The sequence below is a fragment of the Cebidichthys violaceus genome, unplaced genomic scaffold (assembly GCF_023349555.1).
Source record: "Cebidichthys violaceus isolate CVI_PGR_0920_01 unplaced genomic scaffold, fCebVio1.0.p SCAF_100, whole genome shotgun sequence".
In the NCBI taxonomy this organism is placed as follows: domain Eukaryota; kingdom Metazoa; phylum Chordata; class Actinopteri; order Perciformes; family Stichaeidae; genus Cebidichthys; species Cebidichthys violaceus.
Window position 1 is genome coordinate 372,565 of NW_027176264.1, and position 23,338 is coordinate 395,902.

At 41.4% G+C, this 23,338-nt stretch overlaps 2 protein-coding genes across 2 annotated transcripts; one reads left to right on the forward strand and one right to left on the reverse strand.

The window, feature by feature from the left end:
• Positions 1-110: 110 nt before the first annotated feature.
• Positions 111-17,742, reverse strand: LOC137886449 (GRAM domain-containing protein 4-like). Its single transcript, XM_068728903.1, has 19 exons — positions 17,479-17,742; positions 14,948-15,192; positions 13,670-13,775; positions 11,978-12,098; positions 11,794-11,861; positions 11,164-11,296; positions 11,025-11,050; positions 10,728-10,819; positions 10,101-10,192; positions 9,477-9,525; positions 9,037-9,108; positions 8,887-8,930; positions 8,610-8,719; positions 8,259-8,413; positions 6,769-6,916; positions 6,297-6,390; positions 5,743-5,833; positions 5,597-5,665; positions 111-5,430 (listed from the first exon to the last, which is right to left on the reverse strand). Exons 2-19 carry the CDS (start codon positions 15,131-15,133, stop codon positions 5,323-5,325), a joined length of 1,764 nt encoding a protein of 587 aa, XP_068585004.1. The 5' UTR covers positions 15,134-15,192; positions 17,479-17,742; the 3' UTR covers positions 111-5,322.
• Positions 17,743-17,849: 107 nt separating this feature from the next.
• LOC137886458 (cytosolic 5'-nucleotidase 1A) lies at positions 17,850-21,997 on the forward strand. The gene is made up of 6 exons (XM_068728916.1): positions 17,850-18,034; positions 18,874-18,987; positions 19,210-19,345; positions 19,978-20,100; positions 20,445-20,569; positions 20,668-21,997. The coding sequence occupies exons 1-6, from the start codon at positions 17,999-18,001 to the stop codon at positions 20,911-20,913; spliced, it is 780 nt and encodes a 259-aa protein (XP_068585017.1). The 5' UTR covers positions 17,850-17,998; the 3' UTR covers positions 20,914-21,997.
• Positions 21,998-23,338: the final 1,341 nt, after the last annotated feature.

Here is a 23,338-nt window from a genome sequence, read left to right on the forward strand (position 1 = left end):
ACTGCTAGTATTGCTAGTAACGTTTTAAAATGTATTGATTTATATTCACTAAAATCAAATATGTATTTTAAACTCAGTAACTAACTTGCGTGTTAAGGCGTTACGACACATTTCTTATCCTTTTTTTTTTTTTTTTTTCAAAGAATGAAATTTCTGTCGGTAAGTTTAGTCTTTTAGCTTCTCCCGTTATATATTTGGCAGAAAAGTTCCCAGGTTTACTGGTATTTTGAGTTGATGATTCACTGGTTGCGATGGTCGTCCAGCACTGACGGATGAATACAATCGTGTCGAAACTAGAAGATGCACGGAGAGAAACAGCCGGTGATAAAAAACACGCACACCTGCTGATAATAAAACCCCTCCCTGCTGATACTGAAGGCTGTAAAACATTATGACAGAAGCAAACTCTGAACTTCCATTAAACAACACAGCAGTTAACAGAAACGTTTGTCAGCAGACGAACTGAAAGAATGGAAACTCATGTTGAACTCGAAAGCAGATAAACTGATGTAAATAAAATGTGTCTGTTGATTGCTTGGCTCAAACCATTAATAAAACCCTTATTAATTATAAAGCAATTTATTTCTCAGTTTTTCAACTTGTATTGTTTTAACTCATCTAAAAAAATAAAGAGATTTGTGTCAATATTAATTTACTGATTATATTGAATATGTGGTTCATACGGTTTCCTTAATCAATGATTAAAAAAAAGAAGCAAACTTTCCTTTTGAAACCACAGAGGAAGAATTTAACCTGCAGATGATTCTCTACTGACACCAACAGGCTGAAGCGGGTACTGCAAAGAAACAACAAGAGATTGTCAGTGTTTGACATTTGATTTTACTTAAATTTAAAAAAATGTACATCACTTTTAAACAACAGAAATCATTTGTACATTGACACCATTTTATAAAACCATTAAATCCAAAAGACTTTACTTTTACGTAAACGTAAATGAGGCGGAAACTAAAACCTGAGAAACCACAAAACAAACCCGAGGAAGATTAGGAATCAGGAAGCGCAGAACACACAAAGTCTAAATGAGGCAACGTGGCGTTAATAACTGGCATCAATACTGCAAAAAAAAAAAAAAAAAAAAACAGCTAAAACTTTTTTTTTTCCATGAGAAAAAAAATCGAAAACTACAAAAGACAAAATACTTGGCAACGAAAGAGCTTTGAGAGGCCCAATCACTGAAGTGACAAAGATCTATCAAAACATGTGTTTGAATAAAAACATTGATATAATGTTATACTGACGCTTTCATAACGCTGCATGTTCCGTGTGCAATTTAAAAGACAATTATTACCAGTAATATTACCTCACTTTACTCAAAATGATTTAATTTGGGACAGTTTGTTTCTTTAGATAATTCTTTTGTTTTGAGTGAATTTCCTGTGAAATAAAAGGTAATAAATGCTGGTGAGACAGCCTTCAGACTGACAGTTAATAGTTAATACACAGTGACAGACTGGTGGAGACGAACATCAACAGACACACTATCATAACATGTAAAATGGCTGCTCTTTAGCTGGCTAGCAAACACTTTATCAGGACGCAAAAAAAAAAAAAAAAGTGGTTTCCTTAATTAATGTAAAAACTAAAAACGCCCGTTAGAATGTCGTCTACTTATCTCGGTTCAAATTTTAAATCAAAAGTTTAAAAGCCAAGTAGCTCAATATTCAAAAGAAAAAACGTCACCGTTTTGTTTCCGGTTGTTTAGCTTTAGCTGATTAACTTAAAGTGGCAATAGACAACTTTTCAACTTTCCCCCCTCTAGCGTTGTGTGATATTATTGTTATTATTGATCGCTTTCTGTTGTCCTCAAAGGTAACTTCATTAGCTTTAGTTAATTGTATTTATTCAGACCATCAGGGGAAAAGCAAGAAATATATTAAAATATATTATTAATTCCCAATGCGGCTGCATTTTGTTTTCCAAAGTTACTTCGGTCGTTCCAGCGCATTAGCCATTACATTGTGCAAACAACATTTAGTACATATTGATGAGTCAAAGCAAAACACTTGTCTATTGCAACCTTAAACAGGAGCTCAACATATTTAAAATATATATTTATATTTTAGCCTTTTGTTTAGCCTCTTAGCCAAGGCTGAAACTCCGTGCTAGGATAGCCTTACCAACAAGAAAACACATCGGCTAACGTTAAGATCAACAACAGCAAATAAGTTTTAGGCTCGCTTTGTCCGTTTGTTTGTTTACACACGCATTATGTTTCGCTTACATTGACATTGCGAGATAGGGCATTTGTGCTGCGTTCAAGTGGTATCAAAAAGCTCGTGAACGCCCCCTCAAGTCAGAACAACATCACAAAAATGCTAACATATTGTTTCCACAATAAAATACAACACATCTTCTTTGCAGCGTCCATGTTGTTTCCACCTTAAAAGTTAAAAGTCATGAACACATCGGAGTTAGAAGAACTAGTTTCCAACTCAGGAAAAAGGACCATCCGATGAGCACCTGTCTGCACCGCTGTCTGCGCTCTCCGGGTGTGTCTAGTTTTCTCATAAACTGCTTCTAAATGGTTCCGGTGTCGGTGTGTTTGTGTCCAGCACAGACCTGCAGGTTTGTAATCTGTGCTTGCTGCCTTTCTAAAACAGTTTAGTTCGTCTACTGGTTTTTTGGCAGGCCGTCTTTTCATTTTGGCCGTTTTGACAGCGGGTCAAACAAGCTATACGCGACTTCTGTAACTTTGCTGGCATAACGGTGTGCGTCCGCACAGAGCTTGTTGAATTTAGTCGTTATATTCTTATAATTTAAAAAAAATGTTATTGTTATGATTTTTTTTTAAGTTTTGCCAACTTTCAAAAATGATTCTGTGTCACTTTCACCATTTGAATAAATAATTTGCTATTGATGATGTCAAGTATGTTTTTTATTTTTCTACACCAAACAGGTGTAAAAAAACAAAACAATGTAATGAGTGTGTTGAGGGATGCATGAAGCTGGATGTGGGAGGACAATACAAAGAGATGAAGGTTGTCGTAGCAAGAACTTCAATTTACGTTCACCACTGCTCTCAGCTTTTTGGCTATAAAAGAATGCTAAAGCTAAAAAATAACTGAACTGTGATTAAAAAACACTTCAGGTTATTTTGTGTTCAATTGTTTAGCTTTAGCCGATTAGCTTCAATCGAAGAGAAAAGCTTAAGTTGAAAGAAATTGGACGAAAAGTCGATATTGGACGTCAGTAAGTGGCTTCTGTTTGATTTTTTTGGGTTTAGCTTCTTAGCTCATTGATTGGGAAAGGAAGCTAAAGCATTAGCTGAATTAACAATGATTAGTCAAAGTTTCAGCACTACCTTTGTTGTTGGCTTTAGCTAAAAAATAAAAAAAAATAACGCTTAAGTAAATTTAGTGGTTAAAATTGTAAGCTTTAGCTTTCAGCTAAAACAAAAAAGAGCTACACTGAAGTACATTTAGTGGTTTACACTGTTAGCTTTACATTTTAGCTAAAATAAAAAAAGAGCGACGCTTAAGTAAGTTTAGTGTGTTACATTGTTAACTTTAGCTTGTTAGCTTTTAGCTAAAACAAAAAAGAGATACACTGAATTAAATTTAGTGGTTTAAATTATTAGCTTTAGCTTTGAAGCTTTTAGCTGAGACACAAAAAAAGAAGCTAGGTTGATGTTAATTCTGTGGTTTACATCAAATGTTCTAGAACATTCACATAGAATACAAACCGTCTCTTACCACCACATAAAAAACATACCATAATATTAACTGACTGTAAGGCTTAGCTGCTAAGTACAATACAGAGTCGTATAATGAAGTTTTTACAAATCCCTGAAGACACTAATGTAACTTAATGAGGTTTAAAAAAAATGTGAATCTGCTAATACTGTGAAACAACAAATTCAATTTATTAAATCAAAAACACATTTTCTTTTTCTTCAGAAAATCGGTGTAAAATATGTCAGTGTGACGCTGCCATAAGGAAAGTAAGTAAGGTGGTTTTTTTTATCATTCTAAACTGAATATTTGGGAGTTTTGAACTATTTCTCAGACAAAAGAAAAATATGTTGATGCTCCTCCTTGTGACGGACAATTTTCCTTACTTTCTAATTTTTTTATTAAATTTTTTAGACTTATTGAATTAAAATTAAAATAATTGTAAGTTGCAGCCCCACTTAAAAGATTATATTTTTAGTTTTACCACTAGTCAGATATTTCTAAGTCCGTCACATAAAGTCTTTAAAATTAACAAGTGAGATGTCCTTTTCAGCTGTTTTGTGGTATTTCTGTCTCTTAATAACTTGATTCTACGGTCTTCAAATGTCTTGTTTTGTATGACCAACAGTCCGAAACAGAGATATTCAGTTTACAACGATGTATAAAACAGAAAAAGCACAGCAGAAAAATCCTCACATTGGAAACGCTCCAAACAAAGAGCGTTTTTGTTTTTGATCGATAAGTGACTTAAATGATTAATCAATTGTCAAAACTGCTGATAGAGTAGTCACCTCACATTGTGTAGTAAACTTTTTGGTGTAATATCTTAATGTACCTCCATGGAAGTAAACTGAAATTACACAACGGCCTTCACAAACCGCGGCGATCGAATTAAAATGTAGAAACGCTTCTTTAAGACTGATTTTCAACAATGTCGTAGCTCGTGTTTCACATTAAAAGCCTACCAAGTAAAGGAGGGATTGTGCCCTTGGAGGGCTTTTAATGTGAAGCATCTGTGCAGGAAGTTTTGAGCTTCATTGACTGCAACTTAACAGGGATAGAATTAAAAAAAGCAACTGGAAACAATTATTGACGTTAAACAGAGAAAGCGTAAAGTAAGTGGTGAGCTGCTGTTGTAAAGAAATGTAAATACTGAATTTATCACGTGAGACGACGTAGTACAGCTAACATCACCCTCCTCAAAGTTTCGGCCTCTGTTTGTTTATGCAGGCGGTTATTTGAGATACCAGCCTTTAACTTGAGAATTTACGCTCAATTAGAACTCAGGATCGCCATTCAATTGTCTGTTCAGTGGGAGCTTTCTGTAACAGATAAGAACAGTGATCGGCATCGGTCGTTGGTCGTTGGCTGATTCTGACATGAAATCAGAGATTTGTTGCAAATCGGCTGATGTAATATTAATCACTATTTAGTTTTGATGACTGAAGGGGCGGCTCAAAAATCACATGAGAGCAGCTCAAATAAAATCAGCAACTGTTTGAAGACGTCAATGATGAACACAGTGAAGTGTGTGTGTGTGTGTGTGTGTGTGTGTGTGTGTGTGTGTGTGTGTGTGTGTGTGTGTGTGTGTGTGTGTGTGTGTGTGTGCAGCCATCTTGTGGAGGTGTTACTATGTCTCCGGGCCGGTGGCTGTAGTCATGTTAAAGATCTTGCTGTACTGAGTGAAGATGGCGTCGAAGGCCTCGTCTCTGTGGATCATCGCGCCGAACACCATGGGCTGCAAGAGAACAGAAGGTAAGGAAGTGTAATTTAAGTACAATTTCAAGGTACTTCTACTTAACTTCTATTTTATCAATCAGACTGTATCCATAAAGCACAAGTCATACATCAAAGTGCTGAACATAAAGAGTTGTTTTAACATAGACACGCGACTGGTCCACTACCTTTTGTGTGGATGGCGTCGCGATGGAGATGCCCATCCCAGATCCAGGAAGCACGGACAAAACTTTGTACTGCGAGTGACAGAGAAGAATGATTGAAGTCCCGCGGGAGGTTCAGTGCCGCGGACACAGCCAGAGGCTCTACGTACCTTCTGGATGTCGATGATGTCGAGCAGCTTGATGACTTTGTTCCTCTTGGAGGATCCGGATCTGGAGCTGGAGCTCTCGAAACACAGATAGCTGAGGAGAAAAGTCAGAGCCGTTACGTCTAGTTGACGAATGATTAACTGCAGCACTGTAAACGCGTTGGTCTGACAATGAAGTTTGTTCTTTATACAACAAGTGTGGCAGGAGTTTTGACCTCTTCAGACTTCCCTACTACTAAAACTAATACCACTACTTCTTCTTCTGCAGCCTCACAAAACGTAGATTTGATCTCCTTTATTTAGTCTCTTCCCTTTTTTCTGCCTCGTCTCTGTACATTTATGAAGTAGATTCGTAAAATCTCAGGATGAGCACACATTTTTTTGGCTCAAGTTGACATATTTGAAACTCGCACAGACGCGTCTAACCATGCTCGCTCACGTCGCTCCATTGACTCATTTTATTTAAAATGTATGTATGCTCAGATACCAGGCAGATCTTCAGACTAATGTGACAGAAAAGGAATCGAACTTGAGCCGACGGGAAGTGAGGGCCTTACTTCTCGGTGACGTAGAGGTACCCGTTGCGGATGTAGTCCGTCGGTGTCTTCCTGTCTCTGTTGATGAGGCAGCAGCGCCAGCCGTTGTCACACACTGAGACAACAAGAACAGAAACAAGAATCAGACGACGGGCGACGCCACCTGCTGCAAGCAGCAGCGTGTTCTGGAGATTTGGCGGGTGGAAACATGGTGGTTATTTGAGTGATTCCAGTGGTTTTATATACATTTTTAAGGGTCATAACGGAATAAACAATTCATTATTTCCCATCAGAGTCAAATTCCTGACAATGTGAAGACATTTGGAACCACATTTTCGGAGATAAATCTCATAATTGAACATTTAGCTGAGTAAATACTGCGCTGGGGGACTTTCTGGGCTACAGTCCTGCAGAGAAATGTGTACAAAATGAATAAATTGAATTTTTCTCCAGTTTGAAATGTGAAGCCGAGATGCGGCGGTTCCTCCCCCACCTGTCAGAGGGCGCTCGCTCTCCGGCAGGCTGAAGACGTCGTGAAAAGCTCCTCTCTTGGTGCTGGAGTACCGTCCTCCGTCCTCGTCCCGGCTGACGCTCAGAGGAGCTGCGGCGCCGAGGTTGCTTCGGCCGGCCGTCACGGTCAACTGGACAGGGGGGGGGGGGCACTGGATTAGAAAAGCAGCAGCAGGTACTGCGGTGGCATCCTGAGCAACACGACCAGAGAGTGAAGCTGCAGTACAGAGTCAACAGGAACAACTCACCTGTCCAGGTGTGTTCACAGCTGTTTGACAGATTAGGTCTGAACTCTACGATCGCCTTTGTTTTCACTTTGTCTCCGTGTTTTTGTTCTTAAAAATGTGATTCTTAGAGTCTTACCAGTAGTGGAACTAAAAATGAAAGGTGGCGCGAGAGGAAAGAACTGGCATCAACATTCATTCCCAAAGTGGTGGTAAAACCGGACCCAAAACATACGTCAGTACAAAGGAAATGTTGATACAAACCTTAAAATTTGGGTAAAACCATGAACACTTGGTAAGATTTAACCCGAGTTTGTCCTCAGGGTGGCGCTAGAGGAAAGGGGTCATTGAAATCTTAAGTGGACCGAAATCCTGGTGACGTATCAACGTGTAAACCGTTGTTTCAAAGTTGGATCGTCTTATGAAACTGACTCAAATTAGCATTTTTTTTAACTAATAAAATCGGCTCGGTGTGTTTTTAATCATTTTACATTGTTTAACTGTAAAAGTGTAAAGTGGTCTTAAGACGACAAACACCCGTTTGATCTAAAGGCTGCATGACATCATCAATGTTTGTTGCACTTTTTCTTCAAACATTTGTTTCGTGAAACCTGAAGCAGAAATCCACAAATTCGGATAAGATCCAACTTGAAAATGTAGCTAAAGACAAAACAAAGATTTGGACTCAATCCAGTTCAGGTAACAACATTCATATTTGGACACAAACCTGAAGCGTAAAAAAGCCTGAATATTCAAGTCGGATCCGATCCTAAGTTCGTCCCGCAGGAGGCGCTACAGGAAAGGTTGTTACAATCTAAAAAGGGTTCATCCTCTGGAGAGCAGGAGTGAGACATTCACTAACAAACCCGACGAGTAGGTTTTGACATATCTCACTCCGGAACAAGACAGACTATCACTCTGACTACTAATAACAACAGCTGATTGGATACATTCAGTGTTGATTCTACATCTCTAATAAACACTACGGACCTCTACACTGCGACTGTAAACACACACACACACACACACACACACACACACACACACACACACACACACACACACAGTGGTCCTACCTGTTCACACTCAGACAGCTGAGAGAGAGGAAAAACAACAACAGAGACCTGAAACCAACACAGACCAGAGATCACCCGCTGGTGACCGGTAAGAACCGGTGACCAGTTTGCACCAGGTGTCCCCTGCGCTTCGGGTCTGTGAGCCGGACACTTGTCAGAGAGTTGGCACTGACCCGTCTGCTCAGCGTGGTGCCGCCGCGCTCCTTCAGCTGCAGGTCGGTGGGCAAGTTGGTCCAGATGATGTACGGCGTGTCGAAGCGCTGCCTCAGCTTGGGACAGCTCTTAAAGATGAAGTCGATGATGAAGAACTTTATACCTGCGTACACGCCTGAGGAGGAGGAGGAGGAGGAGGAGACCAATCAGAGACACTCTGCAGGACTGAATCACACACTTACGCTAATATTCCCTTCTTGAATCTTTGTCTTGTTCTCCATGTACAGAAACTAAATCTATATATGTGTGAAGAGGACTTTCTACAACCTAAGAGCATTCGGACGTCCTCTCAGACAGGTGTCGTGTCGTACCTATGAAGAATCCCAGCAGTTTGAACGGCAGCAGGCAGGAGGAGATGAAGGCCACCCACAGACCAACGTACAGCTTCTGAGTCAACTCTGGCTGAACCCACATGAACAGACTGCGCGCGCGCGCACACACACACACACACACACACACACACACACACACACACACACACACACACACACACACACACACACACACACACACACACTTATTAAAGATCTGTGTATGAACCACGAGTCCACTGTAACCTGAAACAAAGTGCGTGCAGACCAAACTCACTTCTTTATTTTCTCCAGGATGTTTGCCATCTTCCCGAACAGATTCTGTGAGGACGAAAGAAAAAAAAACAGAACAAACAGGTGTTGTGAAATCTGCCTGCAGGTGTCACACGGTGACCTAAGAGGCTCCGGCTTCTCCGTCACGTCTCACCTGAGCTTTCTGAGCGACGTCCAGAACCAGCTGGAACTTCTCCGACACCGTGAGGTCTTCTTTAGGAGGCTCCTGTGAAACGGAGCAGACCTGTCAATCACCTGCACACCGATTTAGGGCGGGACATCTCTTAGCAGAGTGATTGTGAACAACCTGGGCGGCTGTGCGGAACCTATAATTTGCTAAATAACTGGTAACTAAACGTGCAAATTAAATGTAGTGGAGTAAAAATATGTATTGTACAATATATATTGTATTCAAGTACAGTAACTTTTATGAACTCATATCAAAAAGGCACAATCTGGGATCCAAATGTTAATATAAAAATCAAAACATCATTCCTTAATTCGACAGTACATGTAATAACCTCACATGTCCATCAGGTGGAGCTGAGTGATTTAAAACTAAATCAAACACGAGAGTAAAAAGAGTTTTCTCACCACGGGCTCCGAGACTTCAGGTACGATGCTCCACTGGATCCTCCAGCCTCTGAGAGAAGTGCATCATGGGAAAAACACAGGTGAGATGTATGACATCATTTCACACTCACCACATATCTGTGTGTCGGGGATTTAAATTTAGAACCGCTCAGATTTACTAGGTGGTTTTAAAAAAAAACAACAAGAAACTGGAAAACAAGGAACTCGTTTCCCTGATGGAAGTATTTTACTCCATTAACCTCTAAAGCTACTCAAGAGGAAAGTTAAACACACAGAACATGGTACTGCTTCCCAAACACCAAACTATCACGTGTAAAAATGTTTATGCAGAAGTGTGTTGAATAGCACACGACAAAGAGATTATTCAGCACAAAGTATCAGCCATGAAAAAGGTCTGTTCTCCGTTTCACCAGTTGTCTTATGAAGTGGAAACAGGCTTGTCAATGTGAGGAGAGTGCGTGTGTGTGTGTGTGTGTGTGTGTGTGTGTGTGTGTGTGTGTGTGTGTGTGTGTGTGTGTGTGTGTGTGTGTGTGTTAGAGAGTGTGACGCACTGTTGCAGAGATTAAAATCTGTGCTGAACCCGGTTTACGGATTCTGACAGAGGGGGGGGGGGCTTGCACGGACCTGGCGATGAGGCAATTCAAGGAGAGGCGGAGGATGGCGAGAAACAGGAACATGGGGACGGCCCAGCCGTGCCACGCCGCGTACATGTAGACCTGTTACACACACACACACACACACACACACACACACACACACACACACACACACACACACACACACACACAGTGTAGTGAATTTTTGAGGCAATGTGTCTTCATATAGAAATAATTAATTTAATGTGACACGAATCAAGACAAAGACAAGTCTATATGAAAAATGTGTTCTTATCCTGGATCCTGTTTGTTTATTTATAATATATATAATAAAGTACTTAGAGATACATATCTAAAAGTAAAATATAGAATACAAAAATAAATGGATAAAAAGGTGCATTTATCCGACTTCAATTTCTCTCAAATAATTAATGAAGCAGATCAATTATATGAAGGTATTTCTTAATAATTCAATAGATTTAAATTAAGAAAATATGGACATGATATTTACCAAATGAGTATATTGGCAATAAATTGTCTGCTTCCTGCAATCCATTTTGTGTGTGTGTGTGTGTGTGTGTGTGTGTGTGTGTGTGTGTGTGTGTGTGTGTGTGTGTGTGTGTGTGTGTGTGTGTGTGTGTGTGCGTGCGCTCACAATGAAGGCGATGGCCGACGTGTAGACGGAGTTCCAGCTGGATAAGGCAGTAAGGTTCCTCTTGAAATTGGTCACAGGTTTGAATCCTCGTTCTGAAAACAACAACAACAACAACAAACCAATCACGGACTGAGAATTTATCACAGACAGAAACCTCAGCTTTGTGTCTTCTGTATTGTTTTAAATAAAGCATCTAAAGTGCTTCTCTGAGCACAGGAGTATGCGCACACCCTCCTGTACTTTTGGTACAGAATGTGACGTGTTGCCTTCGTGTATAATCGGAAAAGAAACACTCACTGAGCCGTCTCATGTTTTCAGTCAACCTGTGGATCAGAATATGTGCTTTAGATTAGACAAACGCAGCTCTAACACAAGTCAACAACGTAGAGTAAAGAACAGCTTTCAGTCACCGCGTCAGTAAACTTCTCTTCTTTACCTCTTGGCGCTCAGCGGCTCGTCCGGCTCCACCGCCGGCTCCTCCGGCTGGAAGCGGAAGTCCTCGATATAAACGCCGAAGCGCTCGTAAAGCCCCTTCAAGAAGCTGTCGGACAAAGTGTCCTTCTGTTTGTCTGAGGACGGGAGGAGGAAAGAGGCCGATGGAGGTAACCGACGTGTTCCTTAGCATTCTAACAAACTCCCTCCTGTAGGTTTCAAATCTCAGACACATTTATAACAAAATATGGACAAATAAAACCTAAACTATGTTTTTATATGCAACAGAATTACTAACTAATGCAGGAACAAACGTTTTTATACATTCAACTCTGTTACTCAGTGGTAGAGGAAGTATTCAGATCCTTTATTTCAGTAAAAGTACTAAAACCACACTGTAAAAATACTACAAGTAAAGCTCCAGCATTTAAAATGTTAACACATAAGAGTATACGAGTGTGACTGTTCTACTATTATATATTCTATATTTAGATTATTATTACTCGTGCGTTCATATAAAAACAGGACTTTACTGTATTATAAGGAAGAAGATGATACTGGATATACTGGATCACATTACATGGTGTAGGTGTGCCTAATAAAGTGGCCGGTAAGCGCTGGAAGAGAAGCTCACCTGTGCTGGTGGCTGCAGGTGGAGGAGGGGGCGGGGCTTTAGGCGTCTGAGAAGGTGAGTCTTCAGGTCTGTGAAGTGGCAGAAACGGCCGCGTTCAGCGAAGACTCGAACCAACAACAACAACAACAACAACAACAACAAGCTGCTCTGACCGACGCCTCAAACGAGCTGGTTTAACAGTCACCTGGGTTTGGCGGCGTCGCTGATCTTCTGCTCCAGCTCCATGCACCTGCTGCGCTCCCTCTCCAGCTCCTGTCTCAGAGAATCCACATTGGACTCGTCCTTAAGTTTCCGCAGCTCCTCCTCTGAAACGGAGGATGATGGAGACAAAGTGAGCACCTCTGACCTCCGACGTCACACTTTCACCGCCAGGTGAGAGGCGTTCGGGGGACTGACTCTACATCTGGCCTCCTTTTTTTTGTATTATTATTATTGATCTCGAGGTAAAGAGTGGTGCAGCAGTTGGAATGCGAAGAAGGAAAAGAGCAAAACATACTTTAGGGGTGGGACTCACCAGAGACCCCACGATCACAACATTTAAAAAAGGCACTACACAATCTTACTGCGATTTTAAACATTTTGCAATATGCTGAGCATTGCGAAAACATACACTGTCACGTATTGCAACTCATAACTTTTTTCTCATTTGCAAATTATGCAAATTATTTGTCAACATCCATTTTGTCTACAGCACAAGAAATAACTCGGCACCATCTAGTGGACTGGAAACGCAACTATAACCAAAAGGTTTTATTTGCTTTATTAACAGTTTGTGTGACAAGAGGTCGATACCTGGCGTCAGTATGTTGATACAGTGTTATAAAATATGGCAATACTATGTTTTACTATTTCTCCCCCACCTCTAACATACGTGGTGCAAATAAAACATAATACAAACAATTAATATCATCAATAAAAATAAAGGTACAAAAACTAAATGTACACAATACCAGGAATGTAAACAGTAAATGGTAAGTGTCACAAATATAACTGATTATAAAAGGTGAAAGTTAAAAACACATGCCAAAAAAATAACAGTTACTGGTGAGGAAAAACTGTTTCAATATACAAACGACAGGTGAATATTGTTTTAAGACAGACTTGGTGAACTTACCCGTTAATGGCTGCAGAGCTCATGAATGTAATGCTGCCTCTGCTACATCAAGAGCTTCTCCCATAACTACTTATTAGAGAACTTCCTGTTTCATAACATCCAGCAGTGACCAAGCTGAGCTGACAAGACGTAAAGTTTGGGACTTTTGTTTAATTCCTGTAAATATTATTAATGTTTTTTAACGAGGGTAAAAACAACATCCTGTGTGTGTGTGTGTGTGTGTGTGTGTGTGTGTGTGTGTGTGTGTGTGTGTGTGTGTGTGTGTGTGTGAGAAAGACGAGGTCAACAGGGTTATTAATAGCCGTGTGTGTGTGTGTGTGTGTGTGTGTGTGTGTGTGTGTGTGTGTGTGTGTGTGTGTGTGTGTGTGTGTGTGTGTGTGTGTGTGTGTGTTACATAAAGCTGACGGACAGATATTGACGGATTACCCAGCATGCTGGTGTGCTGTGGGATGTTTGACAGATTCAAAAGGACACTTTTACTTCTTTTAGTCTGACAAAAGCCACTTACTAGCTTTAACTCGGCTGGAACTATCCGGCTCTGGGTCTGATTGGTCGGAGTGAATCTAAGTCTCTAATCTAATCTCTAACTTCAGACATATGAAGATAAGAAAAAGGTCCCATCTCTGTAGGGTCCTTTCCATAATGTTGTCAGACACTTATAGTAACAATCAGTTTAGCGGCTGCCGTCTGCAGAGACCTCGTTCAATAATGGACCAAGAATAGTTAGACACAAAAACGTGGTGAAACTGATTCCATACTCACGTAAGAAGTGTTTCTCTAACAACGCGATTTCTAGGTGTCCTTTCACCTCGTTGAGGTCCGTCCTCGAGTCGTCTTGGAGAGCTGCAGAAAAAGTTCCTGGACCAGCCTGAGGAACAGACACACACACACACACACACACACACACACACACACACAGACAGAAATGTAAAATAACCAGACGACACAGAAAAGACGAAACAACAGCGAAATAAAATCAGTTAGAGATGTTTGTGGGGTGCCACAGGGATCAATGCTGGGTCCTCCTCTACTCACACTAAAAACCTTTACTTAAAGAGGTGAAGTTCACATGTTAGCATTTACAAACAGAATAAGATGAACTCTACGTCTGATAAGAATAACAACACTACTATATACCTGTGGTCGAACCGCTGTGAAATACAATGAAAAATGTTGAAAATACTAACTCCGTTTGAATATTCTACATCTGGTATTTTCGTAACATAGGTTGTATGTACAAGTTAAAAAAGGTACTTGTACTTTGCTTTGGTAATTACATGTTACGCTACTTTATACTTCTACTCCACTACATTTTAAAAAAGGTAAATATTACACATTTAGCTATCGCCACTCATTTACAACCTTTGTGGTTTGTGACCCTTTTACAGTAAAGAAGTGTCTATTTGAGGCCACTTGACACGTTTCAGATGTCTACGAGCTGTTAACAGTTTCATCAAAGAGACATTTTCCATCAAAACGTCTCACATGGTTCATTTGAACAACTGTTTGAGGCCCTAAAGTGATCAAATTTTAAAAAATGTCCTTCTTCTCTCACCCATTAATCATCTCACGACCCTTTCGATGCATCTGGTGGCTCTTTGGGAGGGGCCCGAACCACAGGTTGGGAACCACTAAACTTGCTAAGTGTACATAAAGCAGTTCAAACGAGCTGCACTGGAGCAGCTACAACAGTAACATAATAACGATCTAATAATGTCACATATAACAATATATCTGTCACAGGAGACATTTTACTGCAGAACGAGAACTTTTACTTTGTAAACTTTAAGTACATGATGTCACTTCTGCACTTTAATTTAAGGATTTTAAATGCCGGAGTTGAAACGGAGTGTTTTTGTAGCAGGTTGGGAACAAACCTGCATCTTTATGGATTCAAATGATTGGAAGAGAGTCAGGTGAACACAGCTAGCAGTGTTCAGGCTCGGTCAAACCAGATTTTATAACAGAATTTTGTTGATTTCACACACAAGGATCAGAAAAACATGTTTCTTTTTAGGAGTTATTTTCTGAGGTGCGTACCTGAGCGTCACTCTGCTGCTCTCCCTCCGCCTCTCTCAGCTCCTCCGACTCTCTGGAGACGAGTCGAGGTTTAATCACGACCTCCTCGGTGCATTCCGTGTCGGAGGTGTTGGGCGAATCGGCCAGATCCAGGAACTCGTCCCGCCTCTGGCCCCGGAACCGGATCCTGTCCAGATGCTTCCGCATGGTGGGCGCCGTGGAGCCGGTCTCTACCTGAACATGACTGCCGGCAGGCCCTGCAGAGACTAGAGGAAGGAGGGACACTGAGAAACGAACCACAAAACAGTTCATTACAACCTGATTCCAATAAACTGATGTGCTTTTCCACGGTAATCGTTAAATTCTTGCTCCGAGGATGGCATTGTGTCTTCAGTCCAGACGTAAACATCTCAACAGCTATTGGATGGACATATTCATCACACGATAGCAAAAGTCTGGGGATCACCCCAAAGTCATTAGGTCATATCCTCTGGGGAGCATGAATGTGTCTGTACAACATAATACCACAATACCTCCGACAGTGGTTGAGATATTTCAGTCTGGACTAAAGTAATGGACGGACTAACTGATCGATCCCTAGCGACGCGATGAAGACCGCTTTAAGTTCCCAGGATACATTTTCACACGCTCGGAATATATTCATTTGATTTACAAGAATTCAACTGTTCAGAATCAACACTAAAGCTGCCGGTCATCTACATCCTGTGAGATAATTCAACACATTAACCGACAGCAGAAACCTCCCCCTAACCTGAAACTACAGACAGACCTGCAAGTGATCAGAAAGCTTTATTTACAAAAGGGAGCGTCGACACTCAACGCGCCTGTCCTCTCCCATAAAGACTCGTACAAACAGCTGAAGCAGCCAGTCAGACACTCCACCCGTTATTCTGTTTGTTGAGGGAGGAGGACGCGTTTCATCCTCTTCTTAATGCTCCCTCTGTTCATGTTTCATCCTCCGCTCTCAAACAGGGACCATAAAACACGACTGTAGGAGTCTGAGTGGTCTCCAGACCAGCTCATCTAAAACCTGATTCATCACTGATCACCATGTCCGTCAGATACTGGATCTCAGAGAGAGAGAGTCAGATGTTGAAGATTGATGCCACTCTTATATCTGTCTGTTAAGTATAGAAGCTGCAGCAAACAGTGGGTTAGCGTAGCTTAGCATAAAGACTGGAAACGGGGGGGGGGGGGGGGGACTCTGTCCAAAGCTTATAAAAATCTACCTATCAGCACCGGGGAAACACCCCAGATAAGGTAAACATTTAACTTATAGATATCGCCATGAAACCTCCCCAGTTGATTATTTACATTAAGAAAATAATAGTTTGTCTGAAATGTTATGTTTGAATATGCAAATGAGGCTTCATCCAATTCTATTTTTTGGTGAATTAAGAAGAAATCTACAGACACAAATAGACAAAGTAGCAAAATAAACACCAAAATGTCTATTTTGGATGTTTTCTTTCCACTAGTCCGACACATGACCGCCGCAAAATTGACATTTTTACATTTCAGTATAAATATGGATTAAACAAACAATATATTGTGGTAATTAGTGGCTTTAGAGGTGGGTTTTGTTACCTTCAGACAGAGCCAGGCTAGCTGTTTCCATTCTTTATGCTAAGCTAAGCTAACCAGCTGCTGGCTGTAGCTTGAGGAAGACTTTTTGTGTGTGTGTGTGTGTGTGTGTGTGTGTGTGTGTGTATTCTACACACTGTCTGGACATGTAGGAATGTTTGTCTACCGACTGATAACATTATAGTTTAATGAGACACCATCTACTGACTGTTTACAGATGGACAACAAGACGGACCGGTCTGACTGCTTCTGTTCTGTCTGTCAGACGACTGACGGACACAACGACTCACTAATTGTTTAACTGTTTGCTGTCGTAGCAACTGAGTATTTACTGACATAATTGGTGAGTGATGTTAAAGTCACTGACAGAGAGAGGAGGTATTTAGTTCCTATACTTAAGTAAAAGTACTAAAGGAACACTTCATCCGTCAGTTTATCACAAACATTCAACGTCAACACATAAAGGAACACTTCATCCTTCAGTTTATCACAAACATTCAACACATTAAGGAACACTTCATCCTTCAGTTTATCACAAACATTCAACACCAACACATCTGGAGATACGTGGTTTTTACCTGAACAGGAAGGGGATGAAAAAACTGTCATTTGTAAAGTAAAGTACCTTGAACGTGTACTTAAGTACAGTACTTGAGTACATGTAGCCTACTTAGTTTAATTCCACCACTGCTTACAGACTGAAGGACAAACATTTCAGTGACTGTGTTATTGACTGGCTGATCTGAAAATAGTTCCACAAAATAGTCTCCCTCTGCTTGTGTTCGCCACCTGATGACAGCCAATCACCCGCAGCTTAACTGTCGACCTCGATGAGGCTCAACAGGAAGCCGAGCCGGTACCGCGTTGTCCACCCTCAGAGGACCGAGGTGAAGAGGGAACAAGGTGAGGATGGAAGGAATAAAAGGAGCAGATGAAGGTTTTCTCACCGTGAACCTGAAGCTGAGGCAAACTTTCCCTCCTTCTCTTCTTTACAAACGGTCCAGAACCGGTTACAAAACCCGCTCTAAACCGGGATCAAAATCTGCTCCAAAACCCGGACCGCGCTCCTCTTCTAGACCCGCACCAGACAGACCACCTCCCGTCTCTACCTCGAGCTACTCAGTCCAGCTGTGGAGGTTTTTAGGGGGGTAATAAAAAAACCCAAGTAAAAAAGGCGAACCGTCTGTGTCTCTACCTGTCCATAATAATCACTGTGCTGTGGGCGGGGTAGCCCGGAAGTGACGCCATCACGCTGTGCTCTTACAGCGAACGTCCGAGGTGTGCTGTCAGGCGGAACCTTTACAGGCGGAACCTTTATGAGCGGAACCCTGAACGGACATTTCCCTTTTTCTAGAGGGAGCTTTTTTAAGTAAGTTAGTTTTGCAGCCAGTTCAGTGGTAGTTACCGTGTTGAGACATGTGAATAAACTGGTAGATTCAGCTGCATTGGTTTAGCTAAGAGGCGGACATGGTCTCCACGATCCAGAACACCGACGTGAAGCAGGTAAGACTCACCTGAGTCGGATTTTATTTTTAGGAATGTCTCCTCTGCGAAGACAGATCACACACAACTTGCAGAACAACTGTAATCCAGCTCTGGCAAACATTAGACATGCCTCGCTGCTGATTTTGTGCCATTCCTCAAGAGTTTACCACCAGATTGCATTTAAAAAGTCACGTATTTTATTGACAGCTTCCTCATTTTCTACAGAACATCACGGACATGAAGCTCATAAAGTAAATCACCATTATTGCATTACAGTTTGAACTCTTTGAGCTTTAAAACATCCGTCAGAGTGGTAGAAAAATGAAAGGGGCAAACCTATTTTAATAGTAAAACATTATATGAAACTGGATATATATAGTGTGTGTTATGTATGCCGAATTGATCAACGGGAACTAGTAGTTTAAATACACTAATAAGTCAATTTTAAACTATGATATAACTTCACCTGTTGCCGGCCCAATGCCAAAATTGCATGTTTTGTGAAAGGGATTCGGACCAAAGAATGTGAGGCTAAAATTAAGAGTGTCTGCAAAGACTCGAGAGACTCTGGCTGCACAGAACATGCACAGCTATTCTTTGAGACAGTGAGACATTGATCAACAGCGTAGTGTTTTCTAAATATGTGCAGCATGCTTTGGTTAAAATGACTATATGAGGTCAAAGGCCAGGTTTCACTTCAAATTATGTTATTTTTTGAATCATACTGTAAGTAGTGTTTAATGTTGGTTCTGTGGTGGATTCTGGTGGTTTCATATACGTCCTGTGTGTGTGTGTGTGTGTGTGTGTAGAGTATTGTTCGTTGGATAAGGATGCAGGTTTTGTGTCTACCTCTACAGAAAGATGCTGATCGTGCAGTTGTTGTTGCGGTCACGACTCGTGCAGTGTTCGAATCTGGAGCTGATGATGGTGAAGATGTGTACGGAATGGGCGTGGCTTTCCCGTTGCTGCAGGTCAGAATTTAACATAAATTAAAAAATTGTTATTGCTGTTTTAGTGTGCAGAGATAAATTGGTACCCATTTTAGATTCCTGTATGTAAGAATAGTAATATTTAATAATTTGTATACCTTCTTCCTCTGTGCCATATCGCTCCATATTTGTCATAAAGAACAATATAGAATAACACCAGATGGAAGCTCTAAAGGAACATTCTTAATTTGGTTCATCATTCAGGCGCTGCAGAGAGTGAACCAACGTCTGCTGGAGGAAAATCCCGCTGAGTCGCTGCTGTTTGACGTCGTCCTGATCACCACCGACAGCCAGCAACAGCAGCAGAGCTCCCGCATCATCAGCAGCACCAGACATTACGGTAATCTAACTTTAACCATTATCTCTATCACTAGACATTACGGTAATCTAACTGTAACCATTATCTCCATCACTAGACATTACGGTAATCTAACTTTAACCATTATCTCCATCACTAGACATTACGGTAATCTAACTTTAACGATCATATCCATCACCAGCCATTACGGTAATCTAACTTTAACCATAATCTTCATCGTCAAACATTACCGTAATCTAACTTTAACCATAATCTCCATCACCAGACATTACGGTAATATAACTTTAACCATAATCTTCATCGTCAAACATTACGGTAATCTAACTTTAACCATAATCTCCATCACCAAACATTACGGTAATCTAATTTTAACCATAATCTCCATCACCAAACATTACAGTAATCTAATTTTAACCATAATCTCCATCACCAAACATTACGGTAATCTAGTTCTAACCATCCTCTCTATCACCAGTCATTACGGTAATCTAATTTCAACAATTAGCAGCAGCACCAGACATTAAGGTAATATACAGTAACTTTAACCATCATATCCATCACCAACAGATTACAGTCAGCAGTTGATCAGAGTTGAAGTTTTTGTAGTCTTGTTGAAGACTTCCTGTCATGACGCCATCGTCGCTCTATTGCAGGTCTTGAAGTCGGCCGGTTCTGCTTTTCCAGTCAGGAGGATTTCATCGAGAGTTTACTGAAAAATAATGTGCAGCTCTTCCTGTCGACGGACAGAAACGAGGCGCTGCAGGCGTCACAGAAAGGTCGGGAGGTTTCTTCTTCTCTGGCATTAATCACAGCTGATGCGTGATTGATATCCAGTTGTTTAGATATTTTAGTCTGGACCAAAGACATATTACAACATTAGAAATAATCAACTTAAAGGAACACTTTACCCCCAAATAGACTATTTGTATATCAGTTACTCACGCTGTGCAACGTATTCTCACTCAACACTTTGTATGATATCTTGGTCGCTTTCAACTTGTATAGTTTCCTCCTTAAAGCTCAGTTTAACCAGAAATCAGTGTGTTTTGATAATGTTTGTTCATGTGTCCAGGTACATGTGATGTTAAAAGGTGAATCTTCCTCCTTGTCATTGGTCCAGGTGTTCTCTCGGCGCTGCTGGACCAGCCGGCAGCTCCGTCAGAGCAGCTCAGAGTGATGTTGTGCGGGGACGCCGTCGTCCGGCCCGACACTGGCCCGGTGCCGCCGAGCCAACAGGCCGCTCAGGTATACTCGCACACGACATCCCGCTAATACGTCGTCTTTACAGTTTTAATTAAGAATTTTTTTTTTCAAAAGCGTAGCTCAACGTTCTTGCTCTGCAGAGTTTCTCGGCTCAGCTCGGCGAGATGCGACGGAGGTTCGGCACGCTGGACAGCCCCCTCAGCATCGTCCTGGTGACGTGGAGCGGCGGCCGGGAGAGCTGCGGCGTCGCCCTGCGGACGCTGAGGTCCCGTGGCCTGAGCGTGGACGAGGCGTACTGTCTGGCCGGGGCCCCGCGGAGCCCCATCATGTCCGTGCTGCGACCCCACTTCCTGCTCAACGACTCCGTCATTGGCCTGGAGGACTGATGACATCATGGGGGGGGGGGGGGGGGTGCACTGTCACATGACCTCACAAAAGCTCCACTGTGTCTTTGAAAGAAGTTGCCAAATCTTCAGAATGAATTTCAAGTTAATAAAATGTTTTCACCTCATTGAGCCTAAAAGAGCCAATCAGTGACAAATTATGTAAAGTTAAGCCCCGCCCACCACCAAAAATCCAACCACAGGATTGGCCACTGTCACACAGCACTCAACTGGTTATATATCTTTTGATGACTGATGTGTTTTTATTTGAGCTCTCTTAATTGGATGATATAAATAAACCTGAATGAATCACAAACTGTGATACTCTATAATTAACTGTATAATCACTTTAAATCTGATCCTGTTATTGATGAGGAGAAATGTACTACTACTGAATTGAACTTCTTGTGTTTGACCGTTGAATCTTAATGCTGGGACGGCTCCAGTTTCACGTATTTGAAAGCTTCTGTTGTAAATGTGAAAACGTTCTGCTACTTTGTCTGTTACTTTGCATTTACTTGCAGCGGTGCTTCTGCTCCATCACTTAGTTTTAGACCAGCTCAGCTGAGGATGTTGATAAGACAGCTTCACCTGTTTCTAAAGCTCTGTAGGCACATAGAAAATATTTTAAAAAGGGAAATACAGTTATGTTTTTATAGCTGTGGTGTTTAAAAATGACCAGCAGATAGCAGCAGAGAACTTCAGTAAAGAGTTTAAGACACAAACTGGCAGATAATACAAAACAACTGGCTGTTACATTATTTTTCTTCAGTTGCTGTATTTTAAGAAGGTTCCAGGGTCTTTGGAAAGGCAGCATTGGTCCTTGACAAGTTTCTAGGTTTCCATAAAGCAATTGCAGGAATCTTTGGGGAAGTTTCAGGTGTCCTAGAAGAGGCAGCAGGGGTCTATGGGTCCTTGAACATTTGTAGTTTTGTCCTCTGTCTAACAGGTTGTTGGACATGTGTCCATCCACAGTGACTGGAAGTACTGAAATGTTATTTACTTCCTGTGTTGAGTGTTGTGCAGCTGATTTACCATTTTTGTCTTTCATTAAAGTCTATAAGTTTGGTTTTACTGAGATTTTAAATTGTGTCAGTTTTAATGTTTTGTTTTTTAATGGTATGGTGGTCCTTGAGCAGGTTTCAGATGTGCTTCCAGGGTTCCTCTATGGGTCCTTGAGGAGGCCTCATGCTCCTTTAAAGATGTATGAGGTCTTCGATGATATTCCAGATCATGTTATAGATCATAAATATAATCAGAGCAACAGAGTGTATCCAGAGATTCCAGTAGGTTCATGTGATCAGTTTTAGTCATCGGAGGATGTAAATCAGACGGAGGCTGAGTTGATGTCATCGAGAGCCGCCGCCTTGTTTCTGCTGGTTCAGTGGTTCTTGTAGTCCTTGAGCAGGTCCCATGGTCCTTTCATGGAGTTTTGTGGCTCTGTTATGTTCCAGTGGTGAGATTGTTCTATTTATCTTTGAGGAGATTCATATGATTGTTGAGGAACTCCAATGGCTCCTTGAAGTGGTTCCAGGGGTCCGCAATGTCCCAATGGTCCTTGAGAAGGGTAAAAGGAGTCCCTGTAGTATAAGTGGTTCCAATGTTTCTTGAGTAGGTTATAGTTACCTGAAAAGGTTCCAGTAGAGCTTTAACAGATCCCAGTGGTAACATGGTAACATGGCTCCCTGATTAGGTTGTAGGGGTCCTTCAGGAGGTTTAACAGTCCAAAAGCAAGTTGAACTGGCCCTTGAGAAGGCTCCATTGGTCGTTGAGGTGGTTTTGTAGGTCCTTGAGCAGGTCCAATGGTCCTCAAGGATGTTTTGTGGCTACATAATGCGGTTCCAATGGTCCCTGAGATGGTTTCAGTAAATATTGAGGAACTCTAGGGGACCTTGAGGTGTTTCCCAGGGAACCTCAATGTCACAATGGTCTTTGAGAAGAGTTACAGGGGTCCTTTTTGTAAAAGTGGTTCCAATGGTCCCCGGCATGATTTCAGTGAACGTTGAGGATCTCTAGTGGTCCTTTAGGTGGTACCTAGGGACCCTCAATGTCCTATTGGTTCTTTAGAATAGGTGTAGTATAAGTGGTTTCAATGGGTCCTAGTTATCCTTAACAAGGTTCTACTGGTCCTTGAAGATCCTAGTGGTAACATGGTACTGGCACCCTCATTAGGTTGTAAGGGTCCTTCACGAGGTTTTTAGCAGTCCTAAAAAAAGTTGTAGTGGTCATTGACAAGGCTCCACTGGTCCTTCGGGTGATTTTGTGGGTTCTTGAGCAGGTCCCATGGTCTTCAAGGATGTTTTGTGGCTCCGTAATGTAGTTTTAATGGTCCGTAAGATGGGGTCAGTGAACGTTGAGGAAGTCTTGTAGTCCTTGAGGTGGTTCCCAGTGCAGTGGTCTTTTAAAAGAGTTGAAGGATTCCTGATTG